Below are 13425 nucleotides of genomic sequence, written 5' to 3' on the forward strand. Positions count from 1 at the left end.
AATGAGACAGCAATGCTGTTAAGCCTGTTGTCAGTATTGTTAACATAATTCAGAATAATAATTTTACAAAAACTCGCAACCTGTATATATGATTGATACATGTAAAAAAAATGTACCAACCCTATAGAGTTTAGTACGAAAACTCTCAAAGATTATATTTTCTGACTTTTATCATTTTTTGTAAATTTTATGTTTCAGACTTTGTTTGACAATATGAATTCTAAAGCTGATAAAAAGAAAATGGTTGAATCTGAGAACATGGATGAAATCCATTTGCCTGGTGGTGGAGATGCCGGCTCTAAAGCATCAAAGAAAAGATTGTCTGTTGAAAGAATTTACCAGAAAAAATCCCAGCTGGAGCATATATTACTTAGACCTGATTCATACATTGGTTCAGTTGAAACTTTAACACAGGTTTGTCTCTTTAATGATCATGGTATGTCTCCTCAGGAAGAAAAGCATTAGGATACAAGATCACATATGAACATTGGATACCAAAAGAACCTTTTATATGCAAGAAGTTTGATTTGAACTAGCAACAAATGACCAGTGCTTTATTTTCATCAGGGGAAATAACTTATCTGAAAAAATTGTCTGAATGCTTTACAAATATTTTAAAGAGATTGGATTACAAATATGTGTATCAAAACTGCTTCAATTAAAATTGTGGCATGCAATGAATGATTTCAATGAAATAAATGGTCTTTGAAAAACAAATAATTTTTATAAGGGCTTAAAATGACAAATTGAAAAGAGAGCAACATCTGAATATAACTTCATGATTTTAAATTTTGATCAATTTTATTACAGGCAATGTGGGTTTATGATGACGAAGCAGGTCATATGGTGAACAGAGAGATCACATTTGTACCAGGACTTTACAAAATATTTGATGAAATTTTAGGTAAATTTTCTGTAATTGCGCTTTAGCTTTTATGCCCACCTACGATAGTAGAGGGGCATTATGTATTGCTGGTCTGTGGGTTCGTCTGTCTGTCCTGTTTCAGGTTAAAGTTTTGGTCAAGGTAGTTTTTGAGGAAGTTGAAGTCCAATCAACTTGACACTTAGACCATATGTTCCATATGGTGGTATAATCTTTCTAATTTTAATGCCAAAATTTTTTTACCCAATTTCACGGTCCATTGAAGATGGAAATGATAACTAAGAGTTGGGCTTTCATGTACTTTTGACATATTCTTGTTTTACTTCTCTTTTTGTAATTATTATAAAAACAGAGATATGGTATGATTGCCAATGAGAAAACTCTCCACCAAAAACCAAATGCCGTAGCAGTTCACAACTATATGTCACGCATTAATGAATTTTAATTTAAAGTTATCTCCTATAGCCTTTAAAACATTTATTTAAGGAATTTTAATACTTTATCATGTTGTTTTTATTCTTCAGTCAATGCTTCTGATAACAAACAGAGAGATCCTACAATGAACTGTATAAAAATTGAAATTGATTCGTAAGTATTAATTCCTAGAAAATAATGTCTGAATTCTGTAAACTGTTGATTCATTATAATTTGTGGATATGAATTCATGAACCACTAAATTAAAGTGTTCTAAGACACAAAAATGTTGAAGGCTTGATGCAGAATTTGGGATAACAATGACATCATGTACCCATGATAATTATCTCCATTCCAAAATTATTGGTGCCAAAGACAACAACAATGAATTGTTCTGAAACTTTAAGATAAAAAAACCAGTTAAATTTCAGATTTATATTTCACATGTTTATCAAAATTATTAAAATTCCAAAATTTTAAATAACTATATTTGATTAAAAAAAATCTACTCTAATTGGAAGAGCAGAAGAGCCTCTTATTGAGACATTGTATGTCCCTATACCATTGTATCCACATACAGGGCTCACGCTACCAGGCGACTTGGGCGAAGAAGTCGCCTTCCCGACCGTCACTTCGCTTTCCCCGACCCCCAAAAGCGAAAACAAGTCGCCCTGTTCTTGACGATAGTCGCTTTCAGTCGCTTCCGTCATCGGACATTTTCAATTTTTACCAAGTTGATGAAACATCAATTTTTTACTGATAATTAAAGAAATTCAGACATAAACGATTCATTATCTTTAGAAAAGAGGTTGAAGCATTGTCTTCGCAGTGTGTAGCAGGTTATTTGATAAAAATACAACTTTTTATCACTTCATGCAAGTTCCGGTGCTTGTTACTCGAAAACGTACATCAACCTAAATTTCGGCGGCAAGTAAGTTTGTTACTTCCTTTAAACGTGATAAAAGTTGCCTCCAGTAAATGTTTAATCCATTTATTGCATTAAAACCGTCATGTTCCTTTCTAAATAACTTGTGAAACATCGTTTATTTTTGTAAATTTTCTTGCATTCGTCCGCCATTGACCGATTTCTAAACTACGGATCTGAACCGGACCAGCTATGACCGAAATCCGTACTTTTACAATAATTACTACGGACGCACGGATGGAACAGCTGACAGAAGAATATTGATCCCAAAGGGAAAAATTACGCATTCCACACGCATTAAGAGACTTTTGGTTACATCTAATTGATTGGTGTATATAATTCCCTATATTTTTTATGGATTGTTTCAAACTATTGATTAAAGTTGCTTAACTCTGAGACTATTCTACTGATATCAATATATTATGGCCCAGCTTAATAACTTTTATATTTTTTTATGAGAAACACTGAATTTCATACACAAGATAATTTTTAATTAAATTGTAATTGATATATTATAATTTCTTTACATTTTTTAAAATAATTTTTTTTTTTAGTGCTAGATATTTAGTTGGTAGTTTCTCACAAGAACCTTAGTAAAACTTAAACAACTTTTAATTTCAAATGTTACTTTAATTGTAGTTTTTTACTCATATGAATTGAACAACATAAAAAGAACATTATTTACATATGGCCCTTTATACTATTGTAAAATGCAAACATTGTAGCGCACCGCACGAATGAGCACTTCTCTTTCAAATCTCACCACTTCTCCCTATCAGTTTCGAAAAGAGAAGTCACTTCTCCCTATAATTCTGAAGTAGTGTGAGCCCTGCACATATACTTGACTTTGCTGTCAACAGGTATCTAAATGAGTATATCAATATGAAGATGTGGTGTAATTGCCAATGAGATAACTCTTCACCAGAGACCAAATGAAGTAGAAGTTAACAACTATAGGTCACCTGATTGAGCAATTCCCATAGCTAGCTGTAAAATGCCTCAAAATGACAATGTAAAACAATTTATTTACTATTTATCATGTTTATGTACTAAACAATAAAAAGAATAACAAATACGATACACAGAAAACAAATGACAAACACACAGACACAGAATGTGGTGGAGTTATACATGTAACATGGGACACTGTTGTTCTATACATGTAACATGGGACACTGTTGTTCTATACATGTAACATGGGACACTGTTGTTCTATACGTGTAACATGGGACACTGTTGTTCTATACGTGTAACATGGGACACTGTTGTTCTATACGTGTAACATGGGACACTGTTGTTCTATACGTGTAACATGGGACACTGTTGTTCTATACGTGTAACATGGGACACTGTTGTTCTATACGTGTAACATGGGACACTGTTGTTCTATACGTGTAACATGGGACACTGTTGTTCTATACGTGTAACATGGGACACTGTTGTTCTATACATGTAACATGGGACACTGTTGTTCTATACATGTAACATGGGACACTGTTGTTACAGAACAATATATCAACAGACTATAAAAATCAGTTGAAAAAGGCTATACTCGTAAGATCAATACAAAGCACAAAAAACAACTTAAAAAAGCGCAAACACGTTAAGCATCTCTCCATAGTCATGAAAATGTTGTTATTATCAATTTTCATATCAAACATCAAACATCTAACAAACAATATTTTTTTCTTTTTTTTAGAGAAAACAATAAAATAAAAATCTGGAATAATGGAAAAGGGATTCCTGTTGTTGAACACAAAACAGAAAAGATGTTTGTACCCACTATGATCTTTGGTCATCTACTTACCTCCAGTAACTATGATGACACAGAGAAAAAAGTTACAGGTAAGATTTGGTCAATACAAAACAGGGGGGGGGGGGGGGGTCCGGTTTTATTTGGCGAATTACTCTAAAATTAAATGACCAATGATCATAATATCCTTCAAATTTATAACTTTGTTATATATTGTATGTTATGAACATGAAGACATCATAGTTTCATTTTACTTTAATTATTGTTTATTGTGCTATCTTAATCTTTAGGCCAAAAAATAACTACATGCTGGTTTTCCATCCCCGTTCTTCCCTCAGTATGTCTTTCTGTCTTATATATGCTCACTAGTCATGCTAGTGATGAAAATGGGCAACATCTAAATGTAATGTTTTATTGATTTTAATCACTGGCTTAAAACTTACAGTGTTTCTTTTGTTTTGATAGGTGGTCGTAATGGATATGGTGCTAAGCTGTGTAATATCTTCAGTACGAAGTTCATTGTAGAAACATCATCAAAGGACTACCACAAAGCATTTAAACAGGTAGGTGTTTTACTTTATTGAGCACTTTTTCAAATTGATGCAGTTTTCAATACACCACACAATGTTTATACTTTAGGATGCCAGGTTTTGAGCACTAGCATTATAAATTATACATAATTAAATCCTGGAATTTGAGTTTTCATAGAAAATGAAACATGTATTAAAAATTATCATTTTATTTTAAATTCATTTTATTTTATTTTATTTTTTAGACGTGGATAGACAACATGGGGAAAACAAAAGAACCTACTATTACAGATTCCAAAAATGAAGATTTTACAAGTGTGACTTTCTACCCTGACTTGAAAAAATTCAAGATGTCATCACTAGATAAGGATACAGTTGATTTATTCACAAGAAGAGCTTATGATATTGCAGCAGCTTCAAAAGGAGTGAAAGTGTTCCTGAATGGCAAAAAATTACCTGTAAGTATCCCTCCAAGAACTCTGCAACAGTGTTGCAATGACCAGTAATATTTGTATTAACTTCTGGCGACTAATACTATTTTTGTGGGGGTCCAATGGCATCTGGTTGAGGAATTATATATTCATAAATTTCTGGCAATTGTAATATTTCAGTTTATATTTTATTTTATTTTTTTCTAAATATGTATTTTAATCAATATTTCTTGTGTGCAACAATTTAATTTTTGTGTATTTTAGCTTTAATATATACTTATTCGGAGATCCACTTGAGTAATTGTGTTTCATTACTGACATGCTTTTACATACTTTTGATTTGTTTTTTCACGGATGATCATTTTGGGGAATTTTGATTTGTTGTTTTTGAAAAAGCTTGTATATATACAAGTTTTATACTTTGTATCACACTTAAATTCTGGATCCTCTGTACTGAAAAAATCCCAAAGTTGTTATGGATTAATAAATTTATATTTACAGCTGAAATAGCTACAAACCAATGTTTTATTTTAGGTTAAGAACTTTAAAGATTATGTGGACTTGTATATTAAAGACAAAGTGGATGATAACAATATGCCATTAAAAATATGTCACGAAATTCCAAATGATAGATGGGAAATAGCAGTAACACTCAGTGAAAAAGGCTTTCAGCAAGTGAGCTTTGTCAACAGCATTGCCACAACAAAGGTATGTATCTGGTTAAAATCATTCTTTTAATTATTTACATTGTTCGCATTGTAAATGTGGCATTGCAATTTCTCCTGAATAAAATAAACAAATGAAAGGTACAAGAACATAAAAAAAACTGTTTTAAATTTTTTAATCTTTTTGCCAGAGAGTTTTGGTATATAATTTTATAATTTAAAATGTTTCCCATTTCTGTTTGAGATGTTTAATTCTAATTATTGGTCTTTGTTACCTAGATGGAAGTTGAAAAAAGGTTAACATTTTCTGGCAATCTTAAACTACATACATTATATCACTGTACATTGTAATCCTGAACTGCATACAGTTTATTAATAGGTTTAAGAATATTAGTTTTCAGTTATTGTAAATTCTTCTAGTCTCATTCAAATGGGTTCATGGAGTAGTTGAATAATATGTCGTATAAACTCTGATTACTAATATGAAATGAACATATTATTGGTGACCTTCTGCTGTTTGACACATTCCCCATTTTCATTCTCAATTTTGTATGAGTGCTATTGGTTTTTATTAGGGAGGAAGACATGTTGATTATGTAGCTGACCATGTTGTTACTAAGCTGATAGAAATTGTCAAGAAAAAGAACAAAGGTGGTGTCGCCATTAAACCTTTCCAGGTAGGTAACATAGGAAATGTGAAATTTCAAAAGCGTGCGGTCCAAAATAAATTGTGATTCAACAATATATGAAAAACAAATTTGACTGACATGAACCAACACGTACGGCAACCGCTAATGTACAAACTGCTGAATTGAGTGGCATGTAAAGATTGTTGTGGGGTTAAACATGCTTGTGAGCACGAAGCCCTCCCCTTACTTGGGACAGAGATGTAATAGCACAAAATAAGAACAGACTATAAGAATCAGTTGAAAAAGGCTCAACTTTTTATACCGAAACTTAAGAAAAGAAAAAAAAACACAGACTCTTGTGATAGGGTATGTATTCATCCTTCATTCTTAACAACAAAAATAACAAGTATAATAAGTACAGATCTAGTTGTATTTGCAGTTGCTGACAGCTAGTTCAAAGCTGATGACCAATGAGACAACTGTCCATCAAAGTTCAAGTGAAGTGGATGTTAGCAACTATATGCAACCATACTTCCATTATGGTGTTAACTTTTTAGAATATATAAATCTGCTAAGTTTAATGTTTTGACACAAATTTCACACACAGTTTGCTGTTAAGGTTTTAAGGGTTTGTTTAGGAAATGCTAATCTTCAGTTTTCATTGTAACTTCAATTTGTATTTATAGTGATTTTTGACAAAAAAAACTAAAGTAAAGATGGATTTATTTTCCTTTATGTTTTTAATGTATTTGATGGTATACAAATACCCAAACTGCATGGGTTTTTTTGTCTTTCAGGTTAAAAATCACTTGTGGATATTTGTAAACTGTTTGATAGAAAATCCCACATTTGACTCACAGACAAAGGAAAATATGACTTTACAAGCCAAAAGTTTTGGATCAAGGTGCACATTAAATGAGAAATTCATTACACAGGTATGAGTGTGCATATATTTACTTAATATGCGTCAAGTGCAATTTTGTATGTATATATTCTGTTCAGAATTTCTTCCTCAGAAGGGAAAATATAAACATAATGGGACTTCAGTTGAATTATTAGTGGTCTGTGCTCAATTAGTTTCTCTGTTCAATCAATGATAGAAATCATTGAACAAACAAAAAATTATGAGCTAACCAGAAAAAATCAGGTATGTTTTTACAACTCAAAACTTAGTAAAAAAACAACTTGTACAAGTATTTTTTTTTAGAAAATTAAGGGGAGTTTATTCAAACTGCAGAAAAAATAAACATAACAAAATTTACTTATATAAGTATACTTTAATAACGTCTTAAAGTAAATAAAGTTAACTTTACAAAAAAAAAACTTGACTTAATGTACTATGAAAGTTGAGTATAGGGATATAAATCCATGGTTTGCAGTGATATTTTTGTAAATTTTCTTCCATGAATTGGCTGCTTCGAGAAGAACTCATTTCCTAATGTGTGACCAACAGTTCATAACAAAATTTAACATTTATAGTATTATACAATTATTTTTTTTTTAAGAATTTGCTTAATCACTGTGCATAAATTTACGGTAATAAAATCTATATTTTGTAGGTTAGCAAGTGTGGTATTGTTGAAAGTATTCTAAGCTGGATGAAGTTCAAGGCTCAATCTCAATTAAACAAGAAATGCCATAGTTCAAAACATTCTAAATTAAAAGGCATCCCAAAACTAGATGATGCTAATGATGCAGGAACGAAAAATTCAAGGGACTGTACTCTTATTCTGACTGAAGGAGATTCAGCCAAGACATTAGCTGTGGCAGGTCTGGGTGTAGTGGGGCGTGACAAGTATGGTGTGTTTCCACTGAGGGGTAAACTTCTTAATGTCAGGGAAGCTACTCACAAACAGGTATGATATCTTTTCATCTAATATTTAATGCAACCAAAGTAGTTCAGTTTAATGACAGACTTGATAATTGGTATTTGCTGTTTATCTGCTTATATGAAAATAAGAAGATGTGTTGTATTTTTGAACGAGTCACATGTCATAAAAGTTAACAACTATAGGTTACCGTAAAGCCTTTGATAACTGGCACAGATATGACAAATGTTTAACTCTTCAAACAAGAAAACTTGCAAGCCATGTGCCCCCTTAGTTTTCAGCGATAATTTTCATATCACTATTGTGCTGAAAAACAAAATTATCAGTCAGCAAGACCAAAGGAAAATTTCGTATAATAGTGATAATATTTATATTTGTAGATTATGGACAATGCAGAGATCAACAATGTAATCAAGATCATGGGACTTCAGTTCAAAGAGAAATATGATAGTCCTGAGAAGTTAAAAACACTACGATATGGCAAGATTATGATAATGACAGATCAGGATCAGGATGGTTCACATATCAAAGGCCTTTTAATTAACTTTGTACACCATTTCTGGCCAAATCTCTTGAAGAATAATGTTGTGGAGGAGTTTATTACTCCAATCGTCAAGGTATGAATGTACTTATTAATATCTTAAAAGTCTGAAAGGCTTCTGTGCATTTCTTGGTAAAATAAATCAGATCAAACATTTTTAGTTTCTGGAAACAAATTATTTTCAGGAATAAAAAAAAATCTGATATTTTTGTAGTTTGAGGGGGAGGGATGGTGGTCAGGAAACAATATAAGTTATCTACGTTCATATCTGTAGATAAGGGTATTTTAACACCCTGAAGTACCCCAGTACACCATGAGGCAAATTTATTCCTTGGTCTTAGTCCAAAATCGGGGGAGTTTTATGGAAATTCGGGTACAAAGTGTAACCTGAATACAACGTTTTTTTCATTATCTAAAAAAGTTTTATTGAAATTTGGAAATTGTACATATTATTTACGTGGTGTAGGGTACTACCTTTGGTAGAACCCTACAGGTAGTCAAATATAAGACGTTTTTAATACGGAGACAGAGAAACTGGATTGAGTCAAATCTGGCGCTCAGTGTTGTGAGAGTTGCGTCATAGATGGTGTGACGTCAACGTGAGTCATTTGCTATAGCTAGTCCCATTCCTTAAAAATGTGGCAGTCAAAATTGATGCATTTAATGAAATGAGTGTAAATGATTGGCATTATGGGACAAAATCGTTAATGAATTGAATATTTAATTACAAACATCATGGATAATCTACAGAATTCAATATTTCCCAAGGAGCAATCATTCTAAGGAAAACTTACGTGAAGTACCCTGGGATAATGGTTAGCAATTTCCGGGGATATGGGTTAGCAACACCCAGGGGCTATGGGTTTTGTAACGACGTGGGTTAACCAATCAAATTCCTAGATATATACTAAGCTGGGGATAAACATATTTATTTATTCCAATACAGACCATGATGAGCGGATAAAACCAAACAACTAAAAGTTATGACACCTGTTTTGTTTATATTGTAGGTGACAAAAGGAAAAGAGGAGAAATCTTTTTACAGTTTACCAGAGTTTGAAGAATGGAAGAGAGATACAGATAATTGGCACACGTACAAAGTCAAATACTACAAAGGTTTTTAATCTCTAAATGTTATAATTTAATGCTTATTTTTTTATTCATTATAAAAAGTGTTTTCATAGACATAGAATATTTAACTCATTTTGAGTCTTTAAGGGCATACGATACAGTTACAGGGGAGGTAATGACATTAATAACGTAAATTGTTATTTTCGCGACATCAAACTTTGACTTATCGGGAAAAGATTCCGTTTTCGACTGATTTTTATTATTCAAACTTATTTAACTTGAAAACGAGTTCATGGACCCCTATTTTTTAAAATGCCATTTGGTTTGTTTACGAGAGAAGATTATAAATATGTTCCAATTTTTATGAAAACGTAAATAGTGCAATTTTTTAAAATTTGATAAATATACAAGAAAAAATTATGTTTTTTTCTACATTCATGACCATTTGATAAATATGAGGATACCTATAAAATACAGAAATTACAAACTGTTTAACAAAAAAACAATTTGTGTTTATCTTTTAAAACAAAAAGTTATGTCTTTCTTTCGAAAGGGAAAATAAGGCCACAAATCCAAATTTTGAGCAAAATACAAAATTTTGACCTCATTTTACTCAAAAAGTCTTGATCCTGTATTTACAGTTTGTTGAAAATTTCCTTATAGGCTATTTTTTGCCTGATTAAATCAAATATGTAACAGAAAATATACCTTCATGTGCTACTTTTTGAGTTACATGAGGTCGAAATTTTGTATTGTTCAGAAATAACTCATTTATCAAAAGTAAAAAAAATGCACTATTTACAGTTTTATAAAAATTGGTCCACATATTCTCCCTGCAAAATGAAACAAAATACTGTTTTAAAAAATAGGGGTCCATGCACTCGTTTTCAAATTAAATCAGTTTGAATGATAAAAATCAGTCAAAAAATGCATCTTTTCCCGATATGTCACAGTTTGACGTCGCGAAAATAACATTTTACGTTAGCAACGTCATTACCTCCCCTGTAACTGTATCATATGCCCTTAAGCTTGTATCCCAAATCTTAAGTTTTTATCCCAATTTGGTCAGGTCAGTAACCATTGAATGGGTGTAGAGTAAATCCGAGAAGTAGAAGTGGTAAACCAAATAAACCAAATAAAAGAAAAAGACAAAATCTGTCTTCTGGAAATTCTTCAGATCAGTATAGTTCACCCACCTTTGTAAACAAAGAAATATGTCGACACAACAGGCCAAAGGTAGTTATCTAATACAATCAGGGAAGCCTTGTCATGTTTAAACAACAATAATAATTCACAACTTAACATTGATAATCAGCTCATCATGCATGAATCAATCAATCTGGTCCCTGGGTATGTTGTATGTTTTAATGGATCACCTCTTACATCTGTTTTAAAACAAGTATCTTACTACTTCTAGGTTTGGGAACCAGCACAGCTAAAGAGGCAAAAGAATACTTCTCTGATATGGACAAACATAAGATTCCATTTAAATACCAGGGCACAGAAGATGATGCCTCTATTACATTGGTAAGCTATCAAAATTGTGTGTAACTTCAGTGGGCAATTTCTTTTAATTTATTTTATTGAGTGTGTAGGGAAAGTAGAATCCTTGGTTAGCTTGCTTGTTAGCTGAACTGTGAACTCATTCTTAGGTTAGGTAAACTACCCTCCATTTAGAGTAGACTAGTCCAACAGATAACCAATCCATTTGTCTGTAAGACTAGACTACTTGGAAAGGAGGGTAGTATTCCTTACCTTATATTGACTTCACGGTTCATATAACAAGCAATTCAACCAAGAAATCTATCTTTCCCTACACATCAATGAAATCAGCTGTAATCAATTCTACTGTTTTAGTGAGGAAATAGAGATGCCCATAAAATATCCATCTTCCAATAATCTTCATGTTTTTTTGTTCAGTACTCTGAATTTTTGTGTAGTTTTATTTCAATACTATAAATGATATGCACAAGTTCATCATAAGTAAATATAAAAAAGAAGATGTGGTATGATTGCCAATGAGACAACTCTCCACAAGAGACCAAAAGACCCACAAATTAACAACTTTAGGTCACTGTACGGCCTTCAACAATAAGCAAAGCCCATACCACATAGTCCGCTATAGAAGTCCCCAAAATGACAATGTAAAACAATTCAATGGAGAAAACTAACAGCCTTATCAATGTACAAACATTGAACCAAAAAAACAAAAGTAAAATAAACAAACCACAACCACTGAATTACAGGCTTCTGACTTGGGACAGGCACATACATACTGATTGTGGCGGGGTGAAACTTGTTCAACAAGTAAAGCATGTTTTTAAATGACTACATTATTTGCTTCTGCATTAAAAATAAAATTATATGTAAAAATTGACTCAAGGCTTGCCCGTTCAATTATTCTGATTAATCAATTATGATTTTCCAACTAATTCCCAAATATAAAAAAATACCATGTACATGTATATGTTAATTTTTCTATTTCAGGCTTTCAGTAAGAAGAAAATTGAAGAAAGAAAAGAATGGTTAACAAACTTTATGGTTGAAAGAAAACGAAGATTAGAAATGGGTCTACCAGAGGTAATACGTGTAACCAGCTTTGATATAGATGGTATTTAAATATTTCTATTTTTTGTGAGGAATATTTCAAATTTGACCATTGCTTGATTGAAGGATTAGCAATTCCATAGTAGCTCTAATAAGAACTTTTTAACTTGCTTAAAACATGAAGGCCTTTACATTCACTGAATCACACAAATGACACATATTACAACAATATAATCCAAGTGATACATACACTAATGACAAATAAGAATACTTTTGAATCTTAGTACTGCAGCTTATATGGTTAATTCGAATTTTTGCTGCATCAAAAAAAAAAAAAATATTGCTTACCCCTGTTTTCATCTAAAAAAAATCCATAAAGCAAATAGCTTTTTTTGGTCTGGCCTTTTGTACAAATTAAAACTGCAAACAGTCAACAGACATCATATGAACCATAAATAAGGAATGACTAATATTTTTTCTGTCTATGAAGAAATAACATAAAAAATGTGGTGCACACTGAATAACCTGTGAGCGAGTGTGTTATTTAAAAGTGTGCATCAATTTTTATGCTATTTTGAATAGACAGAAAAAATATTAGTCATTCCTTATGATTTAATTCTACATTCCATTTTAAACCATAGTAAATCATGAATAAACATTGATGACGTCACTATTGACTAAATTATGTCTATGAGCTGATAGACAAAACAGTGTCAACCTTGTTACAGCCAAAATTAAATTATTGTCTGGCTTATGCTTTCAACTTGTAGTATAGAGTAAAGAAAGATACTATTGATTCCATTATCCAACATACAATCAAACATGACTTCATGATACATTAATTGTACTTGTACATACTCACGACAGATTAGCTATAGCCTATAGGAATATGTTTTTCATTCAGCTGTACATGAGCATTCTCATCGAGAAGAGCTGTAAATATATTTTTTTCCTTTCAGGTGTACTTGTATGGTAAAGAAACCAAACATATCTCCTACAACGAGTTCATCAACAGAGAACTGGTCCTTTTCAGCAATATGGATAACGAACGTTCCATTCCTTCACTCGTAGATGGTCTGAAACCAGGTCAGAGAAAGGTCATCTTCACATGTATCAAAAGAAATCTCATCAGGGAATTGAAAGTCGCACAGCTGGCAGGTTCTGTAGCTGAACAATCCTCCTACCATCACGGTGAAGTTAGTAATAA

At 32.0% G+C, this 13425-nt stretch overlaps 1 protein-coding gene across 6 annotated transcripts in view; it reads left to right on the forward strand.

Moving 5' to 3' along the window:
• The window catches only part of LOC139503891 (DNA topoisomerase 2-alpha-like), a 38479-nt gene that overhangs the window by 2923 nt on the left and 22131 nt on the right, over positions 1-13425 (forward strand). For all 6 annotated transcript variants that reach the window (XM_071293884.1, XM_071293885.1, XM_071293888.1 and 3 more), the window contains exons 2-16: positions 199-414; positions 811-904; positions 1408-1471; positions 3922-4067; positions 4441-4538; positions 4751-4963; positions 5471-5644; positions 6177-6278; positions 7028-7165; positions 7790-8086; positions 8440-8676; positions 9611-9716; positions 11089-11198; positions 12159-12251; positions 13178-13414. In XM_071293884.1, the coding sequence (XP_071149985.1) occupies positions 199-414; positions 811-904; positions 1408-1471; positions 3922-4067; positions 4441-4538; positions 4751-4963; positions 5471-5644; positions 6177-6278; positions 7028-7165; positions 7790-8086; positions 8440-8676; positions 9611-9716; positions 11089-11198; positions 12159-12251; positions 13178-13414 (2325 nt within the window). The remainder of the gene's footprint in view (positions 1-198; positions 415-810; positions 905-1407; positions 1472-3921; positions 4068-4440; positions 4539-4750; positions 4964-5470; positions 5645-6176; positions 6279-7027; positions 7166-7789; positions 8087-8439; positions 8677-9610; positions 9717-11088; positions 11199-12158; positions 12252-13177; positions 13415-13425) is intronic.

This window comes from Mytilus edulis, chromosome 14 (assembly GCF_963676685.1).
Source record: "Mytilus edulis chromosome 14, xbMytEdul2.2, whole genome shotgun sequence".
In the NCBI taxonomy this organism is placed as follows: Eukaryota; Metazoa; Mollusca; class Bivalvia; order Mytilida; family Mytilidae; genus Mytilus; species Mytilus edulis.